The sequence below is a fragment of the Myripristis murdjan genome, chromosome 13, assembly GCF_902150065.1.
Source record: "Myripristis murdjan chromosome 13, fMyrMur1.1, whole genome shotgun sequence".
NCBI classification, from domain to species: domain Eukaryota; kingdom Metazoa; phylum Chordata; class Actinopteri; order Holocentriformes; family Holocentridae; genus Myripristis; species Myripristis murdjan.
This window is the reverse complement of record NC_043992.1, coordinates 7,213,347-7,240,162: the sequence shown is the minus strand read 5'-3', so window position 1 is coordinate 7,240,162 and position 26,816 is coordinate 7,213,347. Positions and strand designations below refer to the sequence as shown.

The following is a 26,816-nucleotide window of genomic DNA, read 5'->3' as shown; positions in this document are numbered from 1 at the left end:
GGAGGTCATGTGGAGTCGTTTTTAAAACAGACTTTAAAACAGCGATAGAAAGAAAGAAAGACGAGGCAGCTCAGTGAAATGTGGAACTGTAACACGTTGAAACCAAAAGCAGACGTGACGACCTCTGTCACTCATTTCTGTCCATATCGGTAAGGGATGGAAGTTACACTCAGAATTAAACTTTCAGAATCAAAGTCTTAGAGGGCGAGCAGAGCCTCAGACTGTTCTGGTGAGGGAATTTTTCTATTAAAAAATAACAAAGTTGATATCTTGATATGTAGTTTTTTCCTTCTGCTCCTGAAAGTATCAGCTTGTCGTGTGTGTGTGTGTGTGTGTGTTTGTTTGTATGTTTCCTGCCTGGGCCCAATCAGTCCTCCTGTCTTCTGTTGAACATGTGTGCTTTTATTGACACCCTGGCACTGCTGTGTGTGTATGTGTGTGTTTTTGAATGATTGATCGTTCCACAGAGAGATGCCACATTGCTCAACCATGCTGCCAACTGCTCCCATTGTAACTTTTGTGTGTGTGTGTGTGTGTGCGTGTGTGTGTGTGTGTGCGCGTGTGCGTGTGTGCGTGTGTGCGCGTGTGCGCGTGTGCGCGTGTGCGCGTGTGTGTGTGTGTGTGTGTGTGCGCGTGTGTGCGCGTGTGTGTGCGCGCGTGTGTGTGTGTGTGTGTGTGTGCCAGCCGTCCATATGCCCCTTTGCGATCATTGCTTCCCCTGCACTGAACAAAACACACACGTCTACAGGCTTTGCTCTGTCTGAACAGTAGAATAAGTAGCTGGGGGGGGCACATCTGCAATTTCTTATCTATCTGCTTCTGTGCGTGTGTGTGCGTGTGCATATGTGTGTTTGTTTGTGTGAGATAATTTACTGCGCCAAATTGACTTCAAAATACGGAACAAACTTCCACTAAAGGACGGTTGGCAACCCTAGATTGGCATGATAAAAATTTTATGGCAATAATTTAGAAATGCCATATTTTACGGTACTCTGCACGAGGGCTTCAGCTATTTTAGAAAGCGAGTATGCTACCGATTATCCCATTGATTTGCTTGTGTTCTATGAAAGAGCAATGTTAATTTTACAAAAGAAAAAAAACAAGTAGGCCAGTTTTCTTCTTTCTTGGTTCCTTTTTAGGAAAATTACAATTTTCATTGCATATTTTAATGATGCGAAAACGTTATCTTTCCAATAATAGATAAAGTGCCATATAACATTCATGTATTGTATTGGTTAGAATTAGTGTGATAGTAGAGAGGGAATTATGACCTGGTTTGTTTCCTTTTTTTATATTTCTGTGAAAGCACAGAAACAAAACTTGGAGGCAGGGAATTTGAATTGAGTATTTTTAGTCATCGAATTATTTGAGTTCCCAGAGGAATCGCTTCAGCCCTACAAGGCTTGTCACAATACCAGAAATTCAGTGGTCGATACCAGTACCAGTGAGTTTCCACCAGTCTCGATACCTGTTTTGATACCACAGTAAGAATAAATAAATAAATAAATCAAAGGAAAAGACAAAAGAAAAAATCCAATTTACTCCAGCATGCACTCCCCTATTAAAATCTCTTGAACTCTGAAGTATTTAAGCCTTCAGGTATTTTAAACAAACTATAGTTCAGCTGTGCTTAAATACCTTTTTAGATTGCAAAGAATTTCAATTGCAGTATCCAGCAGACGTGAGAAGACTATGGAAATAATAAATAGGCTTATACATAATTAGAAAAACATTACATGCCTGTCTTTGAGGTGCTTCACTTAGTTCAAAGTGTTTATTCCTTTCGTCTGGAAACTTCGATGATACCATTTGCATTTTGGGTTTTGCAAATGTATTATGAGCATCCGCCACAAACGCTAAATCCTTCCAGACACGACTCTTGCTGTGTTTCTTTTGGACGAGCCGAGGCACAGCTGCCATCTTCCACGTGTGTTTGCCTGCCTGCTGCTAGACATTTCTCATCAATGCATATTTGAGAAATCTTTATTTACACTGTGTTCCAAATTATTATGCTCATACTGTTTTTATTACTTTCCCTCAACAGTCGATACTATTAAGGATTTATTAAAATCCTTAAACAATTATATCATCATGTGGATGTTGTCACAAGCAAAAGTGCTAACAATGACAACATCTGTTTTTAATATTTTGAAAAGAACTCAAAATACATTGTTCCATATTATTATGCACAATGCAGTGTGAAGACATTCAACAGGTCAAAGAAATTTAATTTAATATGAGTTTGGTACTTGAACAGGTCATTTTTCAAAAAATAAATACAATTTAAAATTGTGTTTGTTGCCTCTATTGCCTCCCAGAGCTGCTGTTTTGAGGTGTATCGTCATTTTTAGGATGCTCCACAGGTTCTCAGTTGGGTTGAGGTCAGCGGATGATGGTGGCCACACCATGATTTTTTTTTCTCCCTTTATGCCCATAGCAACCAAGGAGTTAAGAGTGTTTTTGGCAGCATGGGATGATGCATTGTCCTGCATGAAACTAATTTTGTTTAGGGAAGGCACTTTTTATGCCATGGCAGGAAATGGCCAGTTAGGAACTCTACATATTTTGCAGAGAGCCTAAAGGGACCAACCATCTCACTCCCAAATGTTGCAGCATTAAGAGATCTGTCTGAGATTGATACCACTTATCTAAAAATACAGGAGAAAATGAACCATCAGAAACGTTGGCTGAAAAACTAAATCCTACTGATTCATCACTGGCATAATAATTTGGAAAACAGTGTATACTTCCCCCCATATGTTCCAGAAGAATATGTTATGGCCCGCTGAAGGCTAAATCTAAATGAATACCCCCGGTAGCTATGGTGCCATAGAAAAACGGGCACCATCATATTTTTGGACTTTTGGCATTGACTTGGGACCAAAGTACTGGTTCTTGTGACATCCCGAAGCCCTACTCTGCACAAAACGCCCAGATTTGGCAGATTTGGTTGTGGGTTGGACGTCCATCACAGTCTGTGGTAGGAGAACCACTGTACACAGGCTGTCTGACGTTCAGGCTCACTCAGCAGCCAGTCACAGTGAAGTACATCAGTTACTCCTCAGAAAGTACGGACAGGTGTGTTTGGGTTTTGGCGGTAATGTAGTGACATGTAACATGTTTGAATATTTGCAGGTCAGTTTCAATCAGAGCAAATCAGTGGCCACTGGCCTTAAAAAAAAAAAAAAGCATATGATGTTGAACGTTAGTGGGTGAATTTTACTGTGACAGGTGTGTGGCGTTTGACTTGTGTTCCTCAGACACACTTTCTTCTTTATGACTTTATTGATGGAATAAAATATCCTCTCCTCTGTGTGTGTGTGTGTGTGTGTGTGTGTGTGTGTGTGTGTGTGTGTGTGTGTGTATGTGTGAGACAGCTGTGAGGTGTGGATTTAGTGTCAGATAGATCCGGCGTGATGGGACCGCTGCTAAACGAGTTTTGATCGCCTGCTGATACTAATAATCGGTTCATCAATAACACCATCTCCCTGAGGGTTGCTCTGTCACATCCATCCCTCCTTGTGTCCGTAAATCTAATCTTCTGGCTAGAAAACACTCCCAGAGGTCCAGCAGACCCCTCCCTCCATCTCTCCCTGCCCTGTCTGTAACTTTATTGCCTCTTTCTTTTTTATCCGCCTCCTCGTCTCTCTGTCCATCTGTCTCTTTCTCTCTGTCTCATTTTCCAGCAGCATTGAGTTAAGCTCATATGGATTATTTATAATGCTGATACTGATATTTTAGGATTGGAAATGCCAGTAACTGACATTTCCAGCTGATATTGAAAGTCTTTAAATTTGATGATTTTCATTTGGGGAAAAAAAGAAAAGAAATTACATGTATTCAGTGTTTGCACTAGAAGATTAGGCAGAGTGGACGAGTGTAACTGTGTTCAGATCATGGGACATCCACAGTAATAATAACATGATGATGATATTGATGCGTCTTAGCTAGAGTCGGCTTAGGCAACTTGTGCAGTTTTAATCGTCCATCCATCCATTTTCTGCCGTTCATCCGGGACAGGGTAGCAGGCTTGTGCGCTGTAATTGCTCATATGTTTATACTCGGTCTGTGCGACAAAATTAAAGAGGAACGATGATGGAAAGGTTGCCAACATTGTAGTGATGACTGTCAGGCGATCACAAATTGTTTATCGATGATAAAACTGACCGACACCAATCCTGCGTAGCTGGGCAGGAGGCTAACCTTGTTTCAGATGATTTTACTGTTTATCTGAATTCTTTACATTTCCTGTAAACATTTTTAAACATGGTGAGGAAAGCGTTGCTAGGTTTGGGTTTGTGTTTAGAGGTGGACACTGAAGGCAAAACAGTAGAAACTTTTAACTGCATGTTCCAGACAATCTTCCAGTTTGGCACCGCCTCTTTGTGCTCTTTGTAGTAGCTATCTTTTTGTTGACAGGGCAGAATACCGTTTTTCTGATTTACCCAGACTGACGTAATTATGCTCTATACCATTTTCACCTCTGATGGAAAGTCTTCAGGATCTCCCATCAACCTGTTGGCAGTCAGGGCTGGGTGGGAAGGGCAAAATTAAAAATCACAATATTTTTGACCAAATACCTCTATCGATATTATGATGATATTGTGGGGATGACTATTGGTGCTTTTATCAATTATTTACACAGTGAAATTTTTGATAAATAAGCATTTTTGATAAAGGCCAGTGGGAAAAGGCAAATAGTAGACCTACAACAGTCAACATGTATGCCATATCTCGATATCACAACATCCAAAATCACAGATGATATCTAGTCTCATGCCACAATAGCGTTATGATATCGATATATATTGCCCAGCCCTAATTGGAAGTCACAGATTGATGGATTGATGTTAGAAAAAAAATTAAATTATAACCCAGTCTCAAATGGTTTGTTCTTGCTACCAGTCAAACTGAGGTGAATGCTGATAGTGAAATGTTTAACCTTTAATGCTAAATAATCCATTGTAGGTCGCTGCTTTTAGCTGTTTGGTTAGTCCTCAGTGCTAATTGTGAAATTGGATTGATCCAGTCAAATTGTGTGATTGCTGTTGAGCCTCGCCGACAGACAGACAGGCAGACAGAACATAACTCACTTTGTGTTATTCTTGTAATGTCAGCCTTTTGTCTCGCACTTTAACCTGCCCCTGAAATCCTCTGTCGTCTCTTCTCCTTTCATGAAAGTGAGGCAGGAACAGAGACAGACAGGGGCGGACTGCACCTCTGGGAGGGTTTTCTGTAGAGAAGACAGATTTACTGACAGGAGGAGGGATGGATGTGACACATCGGCCCCAGGGGGAGAGAGGCTTATTGATGAAGTGATTATTAGTATCAGTGGCCGATCAGAACTCGTTTAACAGGAATCCCATCATGCCGGATCGATCTGACGCTGAATCTGCACCTCACAGCTGTCACACACACACACACACACACACACACACACACACACACTCATACTCACACGCACTTTTGACAGTGAAGAAGGAGTAATCAAAAGTTTTGGGCAAAATATCCTTTTGCCGACTTCCCCACACTGAGACCAGATGTTGGACACCATTTTTACCTCTGTGCGTCCACTGGTTCAGTTCCTATGGGTAGCGTTTTGTGTTAGCTTAGCATAAAGACTGGGAGTCTATGGGAGTTGTTAGCCTGGCTCTGTCAAAGTGAAAAAATAAACCTTCCAGCAGCTCTGAAGCTGTCTGATTCACACAGTGGATCGTGTGGATTTGAAATACACATCTTGGAAGATCCACCACAAATTAACTTCTCCCAAAACTATCCTTGTTTCTTTTTGCTTTTAAAATTCCAACTCATTTATTTTTGTTAATTTAATAATTTCTTATTTATTTATTTATTCCAAGTCGTCAATTTATTATGGTTTATTATTTTGTGACTGAACATGATTTCTACATTTTTATCCAAACCTGCCTTGGCCTGTCAGATCCTGATGGGTGCTGACGGGCTCGGGTCAGCTTGAAAATGGTATCAAATGTGTTGTCGCAGTCTGGGTAAGTCAGAAAAAGGATATTTTGCACAAAAAGTTGGAGAACTCCTTTAAACAAAGGAACCACTTATCGTCCCTTTTTGTTCTAAACATCAAGCTGGAGGCTGAAATAGTGCAAGTGTCTCGCATCAGCTCTCTGAGGGCCAATCATCACCTTAGGGAGCTCTGGTGACCTTAGGGACCGGGGCCACAACATCCGTGATGAGTTTAGAGTCCAGGGGAAAGCTCAGAGTCCCTCAGGGAGAACACACACACACACACACACACACCTCCTCCTCTGTCCTCTCTCCTCCTCTCCTGCTGCTGCTCACAGGCTTCCTTCTTCTCCCTCCCTCCTTCTTTCTTTTCTCCTTCCATACCTTCATCGCTCCTCTCTCATCCTCTCCTTCATCCTCTCCTCCTCTTCATCCTCCTCTGTTAAATGGAGTACATGCACACCCGTGTTAGAAACAAACCTTTAACTTTCCAGAATGATCTGATATTGGCAGGTAGTCGTCAAAAGAACAGCAAAGGCTGATGCTCATAACTAGAACTTTGTATTTTATTTTATTTTAGTTATTCAAGGCTGTTTGTATACATATATGCAAAAGGGTATGGTTTCCTGTAGCTGAGGCATTTTCATTTTATTTTTCTGCCACTAGAGGACAGATGTTCTCATAAACCAACTCAGCTGAAGGAGGAAAATAAACCGACCTCAATGTGACAGTGAACACAGCATGTCAGAAACCAGCAGACACATTTGTGACATTTTATTTTTATATGCCAAAACAAAAGAAAATCACAGTATTAAGTGTAACTCCGCCATTTTAAAACACAAACTCACTCTGTCGAAAACAAAAACAAAAACAAAAAAAAAACTGGCAGATAGACAAGTACTCCCTAACTAACAGCTGTGTACTGCTGCTATTGTAACACTCTCTCTCTCTCTCTCTCTCTCTCTCTCTCTCTCTCTCTCTCTCTCTCTCTTTCCGGTAGCTCCCCAGAGGCCGGTCAATACCCCTGCTGTCACACACACACACACACACACAGAGAGAGAGAGAGATCACCCATACACACATTAAAGAGGCCACGCTGCTGTTTGTCACCCAGTGAGAAAAACACACTATGACAAGCTCTCTCTCTCTCTCTCTCCTTTCATCCTTTATTTTTCTTGCTCTCCCTTCTTCTCCTTTTCCTGTCCATCTCCTCCCTCCCTCCTTTCCACATTCTCCTTTCATCCCTTGTTATTCTCGCTCCATAACCTCCTTTACTCCCCTCTTTTCTCCCTCCTTGTCCCCCTCTTTTCTCCATCCATCCCTCCTTGTTTACTCCTCCATCCTCTCCTCTTGTATCACTCGTCCCTCCTCCTCCTCCTCTCACTCCTTTCTTTCCCGAGTCCCTTCAGGCTTCAGAGCAGCACATGGCTTGTATTCTTGCACATGTCATAGTCAGTGATCATGTTGAACTCTGTAATCCACCTATGGATTTTATTCTAATTAAGTTGTTTATATTAATCCTGAGACGTTAATCAAATCCCCCTTTTTATTTAAAAGTGTTTTTTAAAAATACTTTTTTTGCTTGTGAAAATTCAGTTAACTTTTCTTAGAAAGGACAAACTCTTGCAGTGGTTTTCATTTTCATTTATCTTTTACTTTTTAAAAATTTTGATTTGCCATTTTAAAATCATTTTTAATATTCTATTTCATTCATTTTTTCTTTTTTTCATTTTTTATTTTACTATTTACTATTTTTTATCAGTTTACTCAAATTTTATTAATTTTATTACTTTAAATGCAATTAAAAAAATGTGTTTTTAATATATTTTAGGCAAGAGTCTTTCCAACAACAAAACTGTATATCCATTGGAGTTTTGTGCGCCGAAGATGTATTTAGGTGTCAGAGGGTCAACTCCTTTGATATTCCTGTGAACAAGCTGCAGAACAGGGCAGGTTTAGTGGAGAGGCTCCTCCTGGCTCCTCCTCCTCCCAGTTTCCAGTCATGTTGCTGCCTGTTTTATCACAAATCTGACAAATGTTTTGCTTCAAGCTGTCCTTTCTGCAGCTCTACACTAGAGCAGAATCAAGAAGAACTGCATCATCAACCGGTTAGATGCATGTGTTGTAAACGGCTTTATAAACTCCAGTAGGAAGTGGTGGTACGATTAGTGTGTGCACATGACTAAAAACACTCCCAGCTACTACTCTACATGTTTTAATCCCAGGGTCGCTCATTGGTCCAGGTTCAGGCAATAAGAAACTGGTGGATTCTTATTCCGAGTGTTGTCTAAATCGGGTCTACACTGGAATATTTCAGTCCATGGAAACACACACCGCAGACTGTTGGACAGCCAGCGGCGGTGTTTGTTCAGTCCGATCAGCCTTAACAACGTCCCGGCAGATCAATTTTAGGTCGGGAGGGAAAAGTTATTTGGCCACCCAGAAAGAGGAAAAACACAAACAGAGCAGCTCACAGGCCGAGGCCTCCGACACAAAGCCTGACATTGACTATGAAAGGAAGACCGTTAAGAGAGCGAGAGGAGATGAAAGGAGAGAAACAAGAGAGGAGAAAAAGAGGAGAGGAGCAGGAGCAGCAGGAGGAGGAGGAGGTGGAGGCCCTCTGGTTGCCTCTGTGCACATATGATTGTGATGAAACACAGTGACAAACACTTGTAAAACAACAGGGGGGGAAACAGGCATCTGAATAAACCGGGGATCCAGAACCACTCAAACTGAAGGCGGACTTCACCCGGAAAAAAACATTCAGAGTCTCAAACTTCAGTCGTTTGTTGATGGATGACAAAAAACAGACCAGAATTTCCCTGGTTGGGATCAATAAAGTATATCTATCTATCTATATCTATCTATCTATCTAATTTGACACTATCGCTAGTATGAAAATGAATGTAAAACTGCGTGAGCATGCTTTGTAAAACCTTTTTTTAAATCGATATTGAAAGACAAAATACAGACAAATGACAAAAGAAAAGCCAACATGTGTTAGTCTGGTGTTGGAACACTTTCATAGGAGGGATGGAGCTCCATTCTTCCAGAAGATCCTGTTTACAGAGAGGGATATTATGGCACGTAAAGATATTATAACACATAGAGAGGGATGTCATAGCACACAGAGAGGGATATTGTAATAAATACAGAGGATATTTTAGTACACAGAGGAGGATATTATAATACAAAGAGGATATTACAGGACACACAGAGATATTATTGTCCATAGAGAGGGAATTTCTCGTAGAGCTGCAGGGCGTAAAGCCTCATTATAAAGACAAATACACATGTGAGAGTTGAGTGTCACTGTTCTGCAGTATGAAGTTATTCTGACTCATTGCCTGTTATCTGTTTGAAACCCTCAGGTGCCTCTGGGCAGGCTTTTATTTTTGAACAGTTTTATTCATCCTCCTAATAAAATTTGCTTCACATCTTTCTTTTTCTACATTTTTAAACCCCACCCCTAGATTTTTTAGGGAATTTTTTTTTTTTTTTTTTTTTTTTTTTTTTTTTTTTGCTAGTTCTCTTGAAATTTTTTACAAAGTTCCTGTTTTTTTTCCTTCCCTGCCACGTTTTGGGTCAGAAACGTTGGGAGGCCGAGGCTGCATTCAGACACCATTCACAAGCACCTAAACACAAGAAACCTGATCCAGCATCACTGATCTGACCTTGAAATATCATTTTAATAATTACAAATATAGTTTTCATGTAATAAAAAAAAAGAACTGATCTAAGTTTTCGCTAATTGTTCTAATATCCTGTTCCTGCGTGTTTTTGAAAGAAATCAAGAGAATTTGCTCAGGTTTCTAAGGGTCATCCAGTGATGAGGTATTTCTGTCCTGATGGGGGCGTGGCCTCTTCCAGGATGACCACGCCCCCATCCCCAGGGCAGCAAGGGCTCACTGAATGGTTTGAGGATGATGATGATGTAAATCATGATGCTGTGGCCTTCACACTCGCCACATCTCAACCCAGCTGAACACCTATGGGAGATTTTGGACTGTCCACCGTCATCGTCATCATCATCATCATCAAAACGCCAAGCGAGGGAAAATGTTTTGGCCGAGTGGCGCTCCGCCCCTCCAGGAGAGTTCCTCTAAAGCTCCTCAGCTCCACATTTACACACAGCATGTTGGTTTTATTTGTTTGTTTTTTTGATCTGTAGGTTGCTCGTTCAACAGTGGAAGTTTCCCCTTTGCGTAACTGTCGCTTGCAGTCATGTTTTGCTCGTAAAACCCAGCTGGCAGCTAAATTTGGAGGGTTTACCGGCCACTGCGGCCCGTGGGCGTCAGGTTAATACACCACCCACTTCCTGTCAGCCTCTGTTCACCCAGCCATCACCGCTTTCACCATCACCGCCTCCCGCCACGCCTCATTAACATAACAAAAGCCCCGCCGTAATCTATCCCACACACACATGCACGCATACTGACAGGCTGACATCATAGGCACACACAGGAATACACTGCATAACACACACACACACGCTAGATCCCTTTTTATGTGTTGGCGTGGGTCTCCTTCCCAGGGGAGAGGTTACCCAACAGCCCCGCGTACACTCCCACGCTGCCTGCAAGCGTGTGTGTGTTTGTGTGTGTTTGTGTGTGTGTGTGTTTGTGTGTGTGTGGCTGGTTAAACACCCCCTTCCCGAGCACAGTGCATGTTATCACCCCACTTTGTTTCATTCATTACTCCTGGTGACAGGGGAACACACACACACTCTCACACACACACACACACACACACACAGAGGCTATGGTAAGGTTCAGCTTGTTTTTGTCCCTTGTGATGAAATCGGGTTTCGATGGCCGTGATATCAAGAAGTCTCCGATTCCGCTGACTGGAGTTGAACAAACCTTTTGGGAATGATGCGTTTTGGTGCTTGTAAAATGTCTGTAAATCCTGAGTCTCTTTTCAAAACACATTTGTAGGCTGTCTCTCTGTTTATAGCCTTTTACAGATTGTTTTCCACATGCAGCATTTTAATGCTTTATAATTTCTTTATTCATTTTCAACTGTTCTACTTGTTCACTATCACTGCTGTTGTATCTCACATGTTGATGAATGGCTCCTCCACAGTAACCGGCCAGTTCTGACAGTGTGTTCAGACCAAACGCAAAACAATTTAATTTAAAATATATATTTAAAAGAATTATAAATAGTTGTCTTTTTTCACTTTTTGCTAGTTTTCTGGTAATATTTTTCTTTCTTTTTCTTTTTTTTTTTTAAAGTTTATGAGAAGATTTTTGTTATTTTCTGGCTAATTTTCAGGGCCGTTGGCTTTGCAATTGGTCTGATACCTTGAGTGTGATACTGAGGTCAGGGGACTGAGCACATACGTGAGTTGTTTTCTTGACAGTAAAATAAAGTCAACGATGCAAAAACACATCTTGAATCAAAGTGCTTTGATGTAAACAAACATTTTCCACACAGGAGTTTTTAATAACCTTGAAGTTGTGGTTTGAAGGTCAGAGCCTCAGATTTGGGCTGGTTTTGTGGCTACGTCTTTGTTTCTTCTCTGACGTTATATTAATGTAAAGAATATGTACATCCACTGTCCTTTAACCTTAGCATCAGCTGTCTTCTTTTCTCTCAAACTTCACCCCCATCTGAACACACACACACACACACACACACAGAAACAAACAAATATGAATGCGTCCGCCTATTCAGTGCGTCTTCACAACAAGACTGTGGCAGATGGCTTCTGCTTCCTGCTTCAGCACGCTGCTATGAACTCTGGGGGATTGAGTCCCCTGGGACCCCTGTGGTTGTGTGTGTGTGTGTGTGTGTGTGTGTAGAGAGAGAGAGAGAGAGAGAGAGGGATGAGCGATTGCAGGTTAGAGACAGAGGGTGTTGACACGTGTGTATCTTGCTATTGTGCTCCTCTCTGCAGTAATGAGCCCACGGCCCCATGGGAAACAGAGTCTTTATTATTATTAGTCATTAGCCTGCAGACAGCTGGAGACATTATTAGTGCGACCAGCGTGTGTGTGTGTGTGTGTCCTGTATCTGTCCTGCGTCAGCACAAGGATTATACCGGTATGTGTGCCTGTATTGACCTTTCTCTCAAACAGTTAATGTGAGTTGTCGTTGTCGTCCGCCTCTCGTGACGGAGGCTCAGCCTCCACAAAGTCTTCTCCTCTGCTGAACATCTTCCTGCAAAGGAAGTGATAGCTTTAACTCGCCCCACGGTGACGTGTGCACTGTACGATTGCACATGTTAAATATTCATTAAATTACCCAAGAGCTGCTAACCCGGACGGAGTTTCATCGGTCTAGAGCCGTGGTGTTGAACCGTATGCCATGAAGGGCCGAGAGGCTGCAGCTTTTCACTCCAACCAAAACCTCCACCAGGTGATTTCACCGATGAGTTCTTCCTGTCTGCCTGAAGGTGAGCTGATCAGTAAAATCACCTGGTGGAGTTTTTGGTTGGAGTGAAAACCCGCAGCCTCTCAGGCCTCCATGGCTCATGGTTCAGCACCCCTGCTCTAGAGAGTTTCATTGTCCCATGATGGTCTGAATGCTGTTTTCTTTGGGAAAGAATGAACTTCTGGGAAACACTGATCACTGTGATGATTTTGAGTATGGGTGCAGAATATCAGCTACCAGCAGCTTGGCTACAAAAGTATGTCAGCTTTCAGAAACCTGCACTGATTAAGATCTAAAATATGATAAATGGGTATGAGAAGCAGAAATTTACGTAACAACGATTGCCTTATTATTGCTGAAGACATGATACTTTGGGCTGAGCGATGTGACGATTTTCCTCAGCCATTTCTACCGCTGTTGTGGCACAAGCCGTGTTAGGTCTGCTAGTTTTCTTGAAACCGTTACTACACGCTGGCTCCAAAAAACAAACAAACAAACATGAAAGAACCTGCCACAGACCAAAACTCCCCACAAATCTTCAGTACAGGACAGGACTCAGCCCGACCGGGACAAGATGAGGAACTTGAGCCTAAAAAGACGGGGTATTTCTGTCGTTTGGACGTAAGAAATGTGACACCGGCCAGAAAACAGTACCCTTCAAAGTACAAGCAGTACAGTGACAGCCAAAATATGTGAGCTGTGTGGAAGGCAGGTTGTGGAAACAAAAGCAGATCTGAGTCATGTTCAGTGTCATTTCCAAATAAAAGGAGAAAAGAGACAATGCCTTTTCATTTGTACTAAGTTCACAAAATTATCCATATGGGGATGGGAGATTTTGTCTATACCACACAGCCCTGGACTTCCCACACATCCACAGATATATGCAACTGTCTGAGATTATTACGTATATGAACTGTGTGCTGTAGTTTTTGGTGGAGTTTCCCTTTATACACCATGACCTCATTTTTCTTCACTTCTGACAAATCCTCCTTGTTGCTGTTGTACTTTTAATATATCTTAAAACCCTCGTGGTGTTAAAGCAGCGGTCTTTTGACTGGGGATGGGGCGATACGTTTATCGCACAATACAGCTTTCTGCGATTTTGGCTTTACGATTTGATGCAACCACGATGCGATGTACTGACGGGTTACCCTTTGAAAAGTGAATCTACATAAACCTGCAGCCGTTGTGACGGTGTAGAAGCTGTGTTGTTTTTGTCTCCAGCTGACAGGAAGTTGTCGCTGTTGTGTTTCAGACGCTCCGGTCGTGCAGCAGGTCAGAAGAACCTTCAAGTACTTTAAGGACTACAGACAGGTGAGTGGACGGTAGGGCTGAATCGTATCAAAATACGCTCAAAGACTCGAGCACGACCACTTTATGAATCAGCTGACCATAACAACATCCTGAGACCGGCCGACAGCATCGCCTCAAACCCCAACCATGTTCTCTCTTCTGTTCATCCGTCAATCCTAAGCGCAATCCCAGATCAGATGTGTACACGTGCCGCGAATTTCTTTATCACCCTTTTAAATATGTGCTTTTATTTTGAAAGTCTCATTGCACGTCTGTGTCACCGTTTCCGCCCAGGCACACCGCCATCCTAAACGTTCAACTGGTGCCGGCACCACGCAGGTAAAGACGAGAAGGATACCTGCTCTCCTCTCGGGAATAAAACAGCAGCGTGGAAATGTTTTGGATTTCAGAGGAAAAGACAGATCACATGTTGTTTTCTGCAGAACGAGATGAAATGCAACCTGGCCGAGCACCTAAAGCAGAAACACGGCGTTAAATTGGCAGATTGTATTGATCGTCGACCCCTGAATTGCATCAAATTGAAATTGTACTGTGGCTGACTTTGTGGTATCGGCAAATATCGTATCATCGAGGAATCGATGTAACGCTGTATCGTGATGAAACTTAACAGAAATAAAGAATCAGTCAGAACAAATTAACAAATTTCCGACGTATCATCGTGATCTGTAGAAAACGGCGTCTCCTTCTCCAGTCGGCGGGTGTGTCTCCTCTCTTTTCCCCTGCTGGTCTCCATGTTGTTATCAAGGGCTGAAGGCAAATCAACCAATGAAACGCAGCGTCTCCGGTGCTTGGTGTGTCAGTCCAGTGTTGATGATGTCATGTGTGTGCGTCGCTCTCGTCCCCTCAGATGATCATCGAGCCGACGAGCCCGAAGCTGCTGCCCGACCCTCTGAAGGAGCCGTACTACCAGCCGCCCTACACCCTGGTGCTGGAGCTGACCGACGTGCTGCTGCACCCCGAGTGGTCGGTGCGTGACTCCTCATCACTCCTCCTCACACCTCCTTCTCTTCTCTGTCCCTCTCTTTCCTCCACCACACCCTCCTTTTCCCCCTCTTTTCCTCAGTCCAGTCCAGTGAGGTTTGATTGACAGTCACTCCGTCAGGCTGCCACTGCATCTTCACCTGTTTCTGTTTCCTACATAAAATTCGTTCGTTCTTTCTGTCTTTCTATCCTTCTTTGACTTTCTGTCTGTCTTTATCGATTTATTTATCTTCATTTGTTCTTTCATTCTTCATTCGGTCTTTTTCTCTGCCTTTCTTTGGCTCTGTCTATCTTTCTGTCTTTCTTTGTATCCTTTCTGTCTGACTTCCTCTTTATTTCTGTCTCTCTTTCATTGTCTCTTTTTTGTCTCTTTATCTCTGTCTCTTTCTCTTTCTTCGTCTTTTTTATCTCAATGTCTCTTCATTTCTTTCTTTATCTCTGTCTTTGTCATTTTATTTCTTTATTTAGTTTGTCTTTCACTCTTTCTTTTTATTTCTCTCTGTCCTTCCTCCTTCCTTCCTTCCGGGTAACTTCACTCCTTCTCCCCTTCACTTGTTTAATCAGTAAAAGTTGGTTTTCTCTTCCTGGCTGGAAGGAGGAAATAAAGAGGTGACAAAAAGGGAGGAGAAAAAAGAAAGAGAGAGAGAGATGAACTCATCCTTCAGTCTGGTTTCATTTACTTTTCATTTCCTCATTAAAACCTGGTGAGGACAGGAAGTCGTAAAAAAAAAAATCCAGGTAACAATAAAAGACGAGAGGAGGGTTAATGGGACAGGTGGAGTGTGTGTGTGTGTGTGTGTGTGTGTGTGTGTGTTGGTGTGTTGGTGTGTCTCACCACCTGTCGACCTGTGCTACCTGTGGAGTCCCCCCCCCCCCCCCCACTACAGCCCCCCCAGATTTACACTCTCCCTGTCTCTCTCTCTCTCTCTCTCTCATACACACACACACAGTTGAACCCACCACCTACCTGACAGGTGTGTGGTAGCTGTAACTCAATACTCACTGCCTCTTAAAACACACACTAATGCGTAGACTTGCCCCCTCGCTGCCCTCTCAACACACACATGCACACACACTTTTGTCTATTATTACCATTCCTCACAGTCACACATTCACACACACACATACACACACACACACACACATTCACTCCCTCTCTCCAGCTTTGTAAAGACAAACAGCAGGAACTTTAACCGTTACTGAAGCAGCTGTAATGTTTTATTGCAGCAGATCACATCAAACTGTCCTGAAGGAGTCTGAAAGGAAATCAAAGGCAATTTAAAATCTTTCAGGAGCTTTAAAAAAAAAAAAAAAAAAAAAAAAAATCTCGCAAAAGTAGAAAAAAACCTTTGATGTGCTCACACGGCAGCGTTAAGAGGCTCAGCGATAACACGCCAGTCGGGATAAACAACAAGAATTCATGAGAACAATATTGTCTCCGGGATCATTTTCCAAAACATCGCTAGGACACACCCTGATGAAGCCACTGATGTTCCGAAAGGCGTTGGGGCTTTTGTGTGTGTGTGTGTGTGTGTGTGTGTGTGTGTGTGTGTGTGTGTGTTTATGTTTCTGTAGAAATGCCAAAAGGTTTTAAAGGAAAAGCAGCGCGTACAATAGGGCTGTGAAAATACTGAAATTGTTCCCGTATGAAGACCTCTGGTTTTCATCATGCTCTTATACTGCTCAGCGGCAAATTGATCACCACATGTTTTGACTGTGTGTGTGTGTGTGTGTGTGTGTGTGTGTGTGTGCGCGCGCGTGTGTGTGTGTGTCCAGTTGTCGACAGGCTGGCGGTTTAAGAAGCGTCCCGGTATCGACTACCTGTTCCAGCAGCTCGCTCCGCTCTACGAGATCGTCATCTTCACTGCTGAGACCGGCATCGTGAGTACACACACACACACACACGCGCACACACACACACACACACACACACACACACACACACACACACACACACACACACACACACACAGAGAGTCCAGCCTGCAGGTGATTCAGCTGTATTTAGTGCTAAATAATCCCTTGCTGGTTTCTTTGTCCTGCTGCTGTGATGAAGCCTCAGATCAGATCAGTGTTGTGTGTTTACAGACAGACGCTGATCAGAGTGTCTTTATTTATTGTTTTATTCTATTCTTTATTTGATTTCGTTGATTTATAGAGAGGCACTGATCAGATTTTATTTATTTATTTATTTATTGTAGTGTATTTTATTTTATTTTATTTATTTATTTATTTATTTTTGAGAGGCACTGATCAGACTTTAATTAGCGGTGTTTTGTTTTCTTTTGTATTATTATAATTCGATTTGGTTTGATTTATGGAAAGGCCCTGATCAGATTTTATTTATTTTATTTTAGTGTCCTTTATTTATGATTTTTTAAAATTTATTTTATTAATAGAAGGGCACTGATCATGATTTATTTCATTTTTGTGTATTTCTTATTTATATGTTTATTTATTCATGTATTTATTTATGTAAGTAATTTTTTAAAATTTATGGACAGATCCTGATCCAGTTTTATTAATTTTTAATTTTATTACTACTTTTTTTTTTATTTCATTTGTAGAGAGGCATTGATAACATTTTATTTAATATTTGATTTTATGTAAAGAGAATCTCTGATCAGATTTAATATTTCATTGTAATTTATTTGATCTTATTTATGGAAAGGCACTGGTGAGATTTTATTGTTTTTTTATTTGATATAATTTATAGAGACAGTGATCAGTTTTTATTTCGTTTCATTTTATTTTATTTTATTGTATCCACGCCTCACTCTGTGTTGAACTGATTCCTCATATCAGATCAGTAGATTCTATCTGAGCTGATCGATCGGTGCTGATACTGTAGAAACTCCTTCAATCCTGCTCAGAGCACTGCTGCGTCTGCTGTGTGAAGTGTGTCGAGTGTTTACAGTCGTCCACACACACACACACACACACACACACACACACACACACACACACACACTCAGTGCTGACAGCAGCTTATCTGACAGTGAGTGTGACGCTGACTCACAGCGTTTGTCCTCGTTTGTTTACACATCGCAGTTTCTCTATAAATGTCACGTTGGTGTTTCTGTTCCCTGGGAGAATGGATTCCACAGAAACCCTCTGAAGAAAAAAAATCTTATTTTTTTCCCTCAAGTTTAATGAAATAAGATTTAAAAAAATCTGTTCTCACACAGCTAGTATAGTGGATATTTTCTTTGTTCTACTGAAAGTTTCAGCAAAACAGTATTCTGGAAATTAAACTCAAAGTTATCACCTTGAACACGAGCCTTCACCTTAAAAGTTTGATGATCGACTTGATTCTCAGTGTTGCTCCAGATACTCAGAAGTAAATGTTTATTTGAACAGGCTGAATAAAATAAAGATAAAAAAAAAAAATCCAAAAAAGGTGGAGATTTTGGATTTTTTGCCAACATGTTCCAGCACTATGGGCCAATAGCTGTTAGATGCACGTATATTTTTTTTCTTGCAGTCAAATTAACATTTTATTATGCCTGCTCTTATTGTGAAGGCCCACCGGCAGATGCAGACATAAAATAAAACGCTTTCCAAAATGCACACATTTACTGGACCCATAAGAAACTCAGCCTCTGTAAAACATGCCGTATTTATTTTATATAACATTTTTTCTTTCAAACACACCGTAAGATTCATCCTGCTGAAACAGGCGTTCAGGATGATTTTTAATTTTAATGTGCTGGTGTAATCGTCCATCACCAATATGAGGACAAAGTGTTGGTTCAGGGTCAGCACAGAGATTCAGCGTAAAATTTCCCAAATGAAAGAAATCAGGATTTGATATTTTTCCCAATTCCTCCTTTGTTACAGTAATTACAGCTGGCAATGCAGCAACTTGAATCAAGACGCTCTTAGTCCTTTTTTCATTTTAGTCAACATTGCTACTATATCACCAGCTCAAATGGTGTAATTGGGATATATTGTCCAGCAGTTTATCACACTGGCAGTTTTTACTATAGTTTATTGCTTTCAGAAGAGATTTCCTAATCGCTTTTCTTGGGAGTTGTGGCCAAGATGAGCAGCAATGCGTGACGTTTCTGACAACAAAAAAAAAGTCCAAGAGTCCAAACGAACATGCAGATTCCACGTTGTGACATTTCATTTTTTGTGTCAGTGCCGTCTGCATCACTTTCACTTTCGAGGGAGAGCCATCAGTTTCAGGCTCCTGCGGTTTTGAAGTGACAGTCATTCCTAAACTGCACATCAAATTTGCTCTCGTGTTTGATTTGATTTAGCCCGTCTGGCAGCGCCGACAGGCTCAGTGCAGAAATCGGTTTGGAGAGCCGCGTGGCCCCGTGAGCGGCTGAATCAGAGCCACGCGCCCACGCTGACAGACGAGAGCTGGGAGAGCGAAGCCGAGGCTGAGTCATCCGAGCCCCGCCGCTCTCCACCACTCTCTGAACCGCCTGAGACTTTCACATGTTGACTGTCTTCCAGCTGCCAGCGTTTTTCAAAAACAAAACGAAACCTTTGGATTGTTTCCCTCCGTGCTGCTCCGTGGATTTCTCTTCGCTCTGCCGTGTATTCGTAACAAGGGATGCACTTCATTTCTGCTACATTTCCAATACTTGCAGCTTTGGGTAGCGGTTGATGCTCAGTACCAATCCAACACCAGGACTCATTTTTTCTTAAGAGCAAAAATATGTCAAAATGGATTAAATATAAATGTATTTTATTGAAGTGTAGGTTAAGTGGCTTCACATGTAAACAGATGTAGGGTTGCAAGTTGCTACAGCCTTTAATCCTGAACAAATCAAGTTCACAGTGATGCAGCATCCACTAGAACACAATTTACAATTTTGTTGCTGATTTTCAAATATTTGCTTTTTTTTGTTTGTTTGTTTGGTTTTTTTTTTTTGACAGATTTTACCAGTTTGTTTTTTTCTCATGCATTTTTTGAAACAAATCAAGCAAATTTGCTCACGTTTCAAGGGCTGACTTGCTTCCAGTTTTAAGTTTTGTTTTTGTTCTTTTCCTCTCATCCTGTCTCCATAACGTTTCTCTCAGATGTTTCTACATTTTCATTAAATTCGTAACATTTGCTGTTTTTTTAGCAAATCCAGCCAGTGCAGGAGGTGAATCTCATTTTGATGTTTTTGTCATGTGCAGAAACATGTTTTGTATTCAGTCTCTTCAGCAGTCACTGATAATAAAGATGCTATTAATATTTTTCTTGCAGGCTGTGATTGTGTGGTAACAGTTGTTGTATTTTGTGTGTGTGTGTGTGTGTGTGTGTGTGTGTGTGTGTGTGTGTGTGTGTCTCCAGACGGCGTACCCTCTGATCGACAGCATTGACCCGCAGGGTTTCGTCATGTACCGTCTCTTCAGAGATGCGACGCGCTACATGGAGGGACACCACGTCAAGGTGTGTGTGTGTTCAGTGTGTGCTCTTGCTGTTGTGAGGCAGTGTGTGTGGCAATGTTGGCACATCGGGAAGTGTTATATTTTGTCTGAGGACTTAAATGTGTGATGGCGTATCAAGGCCATTGTGTAGGTGGAGGGGTAGGGGGGCGGGGGGGTAAATACTCTGAGGAAAAGAAAAACTCAAATTCCAATTTTATTTTTATTTTAGACTGATGCAACAATTAGTTTCCATCTAGCTGTGTTAAAGCTGAACAGAGGATTATTAAAGGTGCTTGATGAGCTGTGAGGGAGCAGCTCACAGGTGAGAGATTTGTGTTGTTCATCGTTTTGCCCCGGTGTATTTCAGGTGGTATATTTCTTACGATATGAGTTCACAGTGTGTTGGGATGAAACCTGAAGCTGGACAGTTTTTCAACGCTGGGATGTTTCAACTTAGTGTTCTCACACACACACACACACACACACGTATGCGCTGCAGCATTACCCCCTGTGTCTGCGCTCCATAGCTGCCTTCTGCTGCTACCATTGATTTGTCCTCCACAATAGACCCCCCCACCCCTCCTCCTCCCCCCCAAATCCCAAATCCATCTCTCCATCTCCCTCTCAGGCCTCATTAACCTTCTGCCTCCTTCTCTCTATCCGCTCCTTTTCCTGTCCCTCTTCCTTTCCTCCCTCTCCTCTCCTTTCCTTCCTCCTCACTCTGTCTCCTTCCTCCCCCCTCCCCCTCCTCCTCCTCCTCCTCCTCTGCCCCCTCCTTCAGGCTTCATTAACCTCATCTCATGCCTCCTTCCCTTTCTTCCTTCCCTCCTCCCTTTGTCTCCTTCCTCCTCCTCCTCCTCCTCCTCCTCCTCTCAGCTCTCCAACTGTCATCCTCCTCGTCTGTTGAGAAAAACAGTCTGTAGGTTTTAAGGAGTTGGTTAACCTACTTCCCAGAAAAAAAGACGCACTTACTTATTATCTCATCTCCATAATGCCAAGACAGACCTGCATCTACATATGAATGTCATTATGAATGCCACATATGCTAAGGGAGAGTTATTGATGCTCACTTAGCAGAGAGAGTTGTGGTTGTTACTACAGCAGGGGAGAAACACAACAAACACTCATTTTACACGCATCACACACTCGGCTCGTCCCGGGTTACGCTTCTTACATCGTCAGGAGTCGGCGTCATCATTTCACCGCTTCCTATTGAACAGAAACTTCATGCATTTTATGTAAAAAGGCTTTAGTGACCTTAAACAGTATATGTGGCTAAGAATTTTGATATTTCAAATTTAAATTATACACGTCCTGTAACGCTGGCATATGGTAGCTAGGATGTGGCTGAATGCTAACGTTAGCTTTTGTCTAACGGAAACTAATGGATGTGCAAAGATGCTGCTTCACCTTAAAATACGACTCAGTACCCCACCAGATTTAGACTAGCCATTGTTCTCTTAGTTTCTAGCGAAATAAATTAATTTCTCAATAATTTCTTAATAATAATTTCTTAGTGAAAGAATTGGCGTTCTTCTCTGAACTTGTGTTCTTGTGGACTCGTGAAACGTCATCAGTCACGACCCGAGTCCTGTTCCAATTCAAAGTTCCCATCTGACCAAGTTCGGTCCAAATTCCCGGATGTGTTCTTGCTCCGCCCCTTTTAGCGAGGATGCATCGGTTGGTGACTTGTGTGGACTTGGAGCAGCCAGGTATCCCAGCATGCATTTCACACCATTTCGCAACCCCAGAAGAGAAAACTCATAACTGTAAAACTGATAAATTAGCCCATGAAAACGAGAACGAGGTGGAGTTGTTGTAATTACTATAATATCAATAGCACCTCTCTGAGCTGGAGGTTGTAATTTACTTAAATTAAATTAGCTAAATTAAACGGGGGAGGCAGAGTGTTTATATCATTTTTCTTTTTTAGTATAAACACTACAGGATATCTGGTTATATTAAATATTGCCTAGTCAGTTGAGGTGGAGAAGTCATCAAGTTGCTTCTGTTCCAATCGCAGAACGACCATCGGTCCTCCAAGTCTGTACTCCTGAGTCGACCTCGACAAGTCCCAACTTCAAAAGTTCACAAGTCTGAACTTGGCAAACTTGGTATTGAGAAATGCCCAACGTCTCCCAGTGTTTTTAGCTGTGGCATGAATGATGGCTTCATGTGGAGGTCGGTCAGCTTCATGCAGATGACAGTTTTCTGGCTTTCGCTCGGCCTCTTCTGACTGTCGTTTTGCAGGCAGACTGGTTTCATGACGGTGCTGGGACTGCAGTGGAAACCAGGAGGTCTCTGGTACCACTTAGCTTCAGGTGGCCCACAGCAGCAGTGTGTGTGTGTGTGTGTGTGTGTGTGTGTGTGTGTGTGTGTGCGCTGACCTGCTGGTTTCACAGCAGCAGACGGAGTTTCCACAAGTTTTCCAACAGTGTCGGGACACAGATGGCTGCTGCCAATATCATCACCATCTCAGTTTGACGAGTCCCATTGTCTTGTTCCAGCTGCAAGTGTGTGTGTGTGTGTGTGTGTTCTGACTGCAGGGTGTTAACTGCCAACTTGGAAGACATATTTGAAGACATATTATGAGAAAAATGGAAAGAAAGCCTTCAACATTTGAGATAAATAAGAGGCTTTTAAAAGCGATCATCAGACCTCACGTTGATGTGTGTAGCTCAGCTGTCGGGACGCGGCCTGAGCCAGCAGCTCCTCACCGGACAGCACCACGCTTTAAAGACTGCTGTCTGATGATCACCGGCGCTTTGGCACACACTGAGTCCACGACTGCCAGCATGTTAGACCTGGAAAACTTTATGTTAATGAAATTCAAACACAACAAATACACAGCAGCAGCATCACATCTTTTATTAGAAATGTGTCTTTACTTCAGAAAAATATTAGAACAGATATTTATTCAGCTGAAAATGTTACTGGTTGTTCCTTTAAATACATATATTGAGGAATATTAAAGTTTACGAGTGTGTGTGTGTGTGTGTGTGTGTGTGTGTGTGTGTGTGTGTGTGTGTGTGTATGTGTGTGTGTGTGTGTGTGGCGCCACGCGGCTCGTGACCTGTTGCCTTGTTCAGGGTCAACATGGAATCTGATCACACACACACACACACACACACACACTGCAGGTTTTCAGGCTGTGATATGTTCACACTTGAGCTGCATGCATGTTAACACACAAGTCTGCGCACACACACACACACACACTCTGAAGGAAGACAGATGCTTATTATTTATTGGCTGAGTAGGATAGACGAATGTGTCCGCTGGGCTTTACACACACACACACACACACACACACACACACACACACACACATACCAAACCATACAAAAAATCAGGAGGGCCCCTCCTCCTGCTGTGGCCGGCGTGTGTGTGTGTGTTTCTGAGCGAGAGTGGGGGGTGGGGCACCAGATGAGCCCAGTGATAGGGGCAACGAGCAGCGTCCCTCTCCATCTGTCACACACACACACACACACGCACACACACAAGAGGCCAGCTGGGGATACCAGGGAAAGTGTGTGTGTGTGTGTGTGTGTGTTAATCTCAGTGAATGTTAAGGATCATTAAGAAATTAAGTTCCTCATTTGATTATGTCCTCTAACATGTCAGCATGTTTTCCACGTTCAGAGGCTGCAGAGCCGACAGGCCCCGATGTGTTTCACACAAACCCGCCTCATTTTGTTTTTCATAAAACACAAACTGTTGCTGTCGACCCTTCCTGCAGGAGCTTGGACGTTAATATTTTTTTACCTTTGTGTGTAGTTACATCTGCGGTCTTTTAACCATCAGGAACCTTTTTAACATGAATTAAAATCCACCGCAGGCAAACAGAAAACCTCTGTGGAAGGTGTTTTTTCAAATTTGTGTTTCCCTTCATGCTTTTTCTACTTGAAAACTTCAAACTGGTCAAAAGGCTCAATGGAAACACAGCAGCAAGGTGACCGAGGCCGACTGTAGGTTTGTCCTGAAGTCTGACAACTTCTGTTTCTTTGTGTGTGTGTGTGTGTGTGTGTGTGTGTGTGTGTGTGTGTGTGCAGGACGTGTCGTGTCTGAACCGGGACAGCAGTAAGGTGATCGTGGTGGACTGTAAGCGTGAGGCGTTCAGCCTGCAGCCGTTCAACGGCATGGCGCTGAAGAAATGGGACGGCAACTCAGAGGACCGCACGCTCTACGACCTCGCCAACTTCCTAAAGAGTGAGACTGCGTGTGTGTGTGTGTGTGTGTGTGTGTGTGTGGTGTGTGTGTGTTTGTGGTGTGTGAGAGAGAGTGAGAGATAGTGATTTTTCTCTTCTGGTTCAAAAAATTCAGACTTAACATGTACTTTCCCTGTATGTCACACTCATCTTCTCATTTCCTCTTTTTTTCTCCCCACTTCCCCTTCTCCTCTCTCTCTCTCTCTCTCTCTCTCTCCACTCCTCCTTCTATATGTCTTTTCCCCCTCTTCTCCTCTCCCGTTTTCCCATCAGCCATTGCCCTGAGTGGCGTGGAGGACGTGCGTTCGGTGCTGGAGAACTACGCCCTGGAGGACGACCCCATCGAGGCCTTCAAGCGCCGACAGGCTCAGCTGGCACAGGTGGGAGGAGAAATCCAACGCACCCGAAACACCCGAAGCACACGGAGTCACAAAGTCCTTCTTACTGACCGTCCTTTTACCTGTCTGTCTCTGCATCTTCCTGTCTGTCCCACCTGTCCATTTACATTACGTTCTCCTCTCTCTCTCTCTCTCTCTCTCTCTCTCTCTCTCTCTCTCTCTCTCTCTCTCAGGAGGAGGAGCAGCGTCTGGCTGAGCTCTCCCAGCAGAAGAAAACGAGTCTGTCTTTTGGCTCCATCACTTCTCGGTTCTGGCGCTCTAAGCAGCAGTGAGCCCCGCCCCCCTCTCACACATCCACCAATCGCAGCCCGGCCCTCCGCCCCCACCCCCTCTCTGGCCGACGGGTGGCGGGTTCGGCGTCGGGGGAGGGGGAAGGGGAGGGGCTAAGAGAGGAAAGAGGAGGAGATCTGCTTCAACGTGGCCTCTGCCGTCACAACCAACCAATCACGTCTCGGCGGGCGGGTCTGCGGCGCTGGAACGGAGCGAGGACATTGGCTCGGCTCCGCACCAGTCAGAGAGGCACTTCCTGGGTCTCGGTGGCGGGGGCGACGGCAGCCCCGCCCCGACTTTATCGCTCATTGGTCATCTTGATGTCACAGTGAACTGCTGATTGGTTAAAAAAAAAAAGAGAGAGGGAGAGAGAGAGACGGTGACATCAGCGTCAGACTGTGTCGTCGGTGCCGGAGGCTGATCTGAGACCAGCGCTGCTATCGCAACTCCTGCTCTGGTCTGAGCCTCGGCGCCGCAGCTGACCTGGGAGCAGCACTGCACCGTCCTCCTGCCATCATGTTGTTTTACTTCCTGTTTATGTGGGACTGTTGTGACGGGCTGGCAGACAGCATGTTGAAATAAATCAGAGTTTATGGAAAGAGACGATAAAGAACAGCAGCGTTCTTTAGGACTGTCTACATGTCGGACTCATGCGCTCGACCCGGCCAATGGCTCACCAGGACTCAAGAGACGGGCGAGCCAATGACAGGAGGAGGGAGAGGGAGCAGTGGGCGGGGCTTACACACAGCTCAAATAAAACAAACTGCTAGCCAGCTGCCGGACAGCGCTGCGTTCGCCTGGGTCTCTGTCGGAAAATCAAACCCAGTAGACAAACACTGCAAGATGGCCGTCCTGCGTCTCAGCAAGCTAATAAACGAAATTCATTTAAACAGATGTTTGTTATGATGGTTAGTGTGACCGACTACAAACCTGCAATAAAAGTGCATGTGTGTGTATGTATTTTCTCTCCTGTGACTGGCATAAAACTTGTTTTTTTCAACTGTTTTGAAAAGGTTAAAGGTTGTAGAGAAGGAAAGTGTGCACGGCGTCGCTGGTTAACCACAAATAAGACTCCAGTGGGAAAACACTGGACCTCAGACAGGATCGACCAGAACTGGAGGTTCAATTACAAAATAAAAGCAGAATCACTCCCTGATCAGCCTGTGTGACACGAGGAGAATCCAGACTCCTGACAAGTTTCTAAAATACCGGTAGAACATTTTAAGAGTTGTTGTCTTGTTCTTCATCCATTTCCACCAAATACATTCCCTTTGTGCTCAGCACAGGTCTCATCAGAGAGTGTGTAGCTGCTAAATTTCTCCACGTGTCTCGCGTGTGATAATTCTCCCTCTGAGAGCCTCTCCTGTCTCTTTAGAAGTAGATGATGTCACTAACAGTCGCCATGGTTACAGGGTGAAAAGAACAACATTTAATGCAAGATCGCATTAAAATACATAATCCAGGGGTCGATGGCAAACCACCAGAAAACGGTTTCAAAGTGATTTTAAAAACATGAATGGTGATTTGACGTGTGACCGCTCCTGCTCTGCTGTTCCATTCAGACTCTGTTGGTGTCAAACAGTTTCTGCTTCCAACATCGGTGTCACATGAAATCAGGACATGACACACAGAAAAATAATTGTTCTAAAATAGTCCTCATAGGTTCAGTGAAGAACCATCAACCACTAAAGAACCACCTTATTTGATTGGATGGGTCCTCATTTAAATGTGTGTGTATATACAGTACAGGCCAAAAGTTTGGACACACCTTCTCATTCAATGCGTTTTCTTTATTTTCATGACTATTTACATTGTAGATTCTAACTGAAGGAATCAAAACTATGAATGAACACATGTGGAGTTATGTACTTAACAAAAAAAGGTGAAATAACTGAAAACATGTTTTATATTCTAGTTT

The 26,816-nt window shown here is 43.1% G+C and overlaps 1 protein-coding gene across 1 annotated transcript in view; it reads left to right on the top strand.

The window, feature by feature from the left end:
* Window positions 1-25,858, top strand: part of timm50 (translocase of inner mitochondrial membrane 50 homolog (S. cerevisiae)) — a 42,448-nt gene extending 16,590 nt beyond the window's left edge. The window contains exons 5-11 of the mRNA XM_030067377.1: window positions 13,610-13,668; window positions 14,516-14,635; window positions 16,426-16,530; window positions 19,946-20,044; window positions 24,075-24,231; window positions 24,504-24,610; window positions 24,802-25,858. Of these exons, the coding sequence (XP_029923237.1) occupies window positions 13,610-13,668; window positions 14,516-14,635; window positions 16,426-16,530; window positions 19,946-20,044; window positions 24,075-24,231; window positions 24,504-24,610; window positions 24,802-24,900 (746 nt within the window). The 3' untranslated portion in view covers window positions 24,901-25,858. The remainder of the gene's footprint in view (window positions 1-13,609; window positions 13,669-14,515; window positions 14,636-16,425; window positions 16,531-19,945; window positions 20,045-24,074; window positions 24,232-24,503; window positions 24,611-24,801) is intronic.
* The last annotated feature ends 958 nt before the right edge of the window (window positions 25,859-26,816 follow it).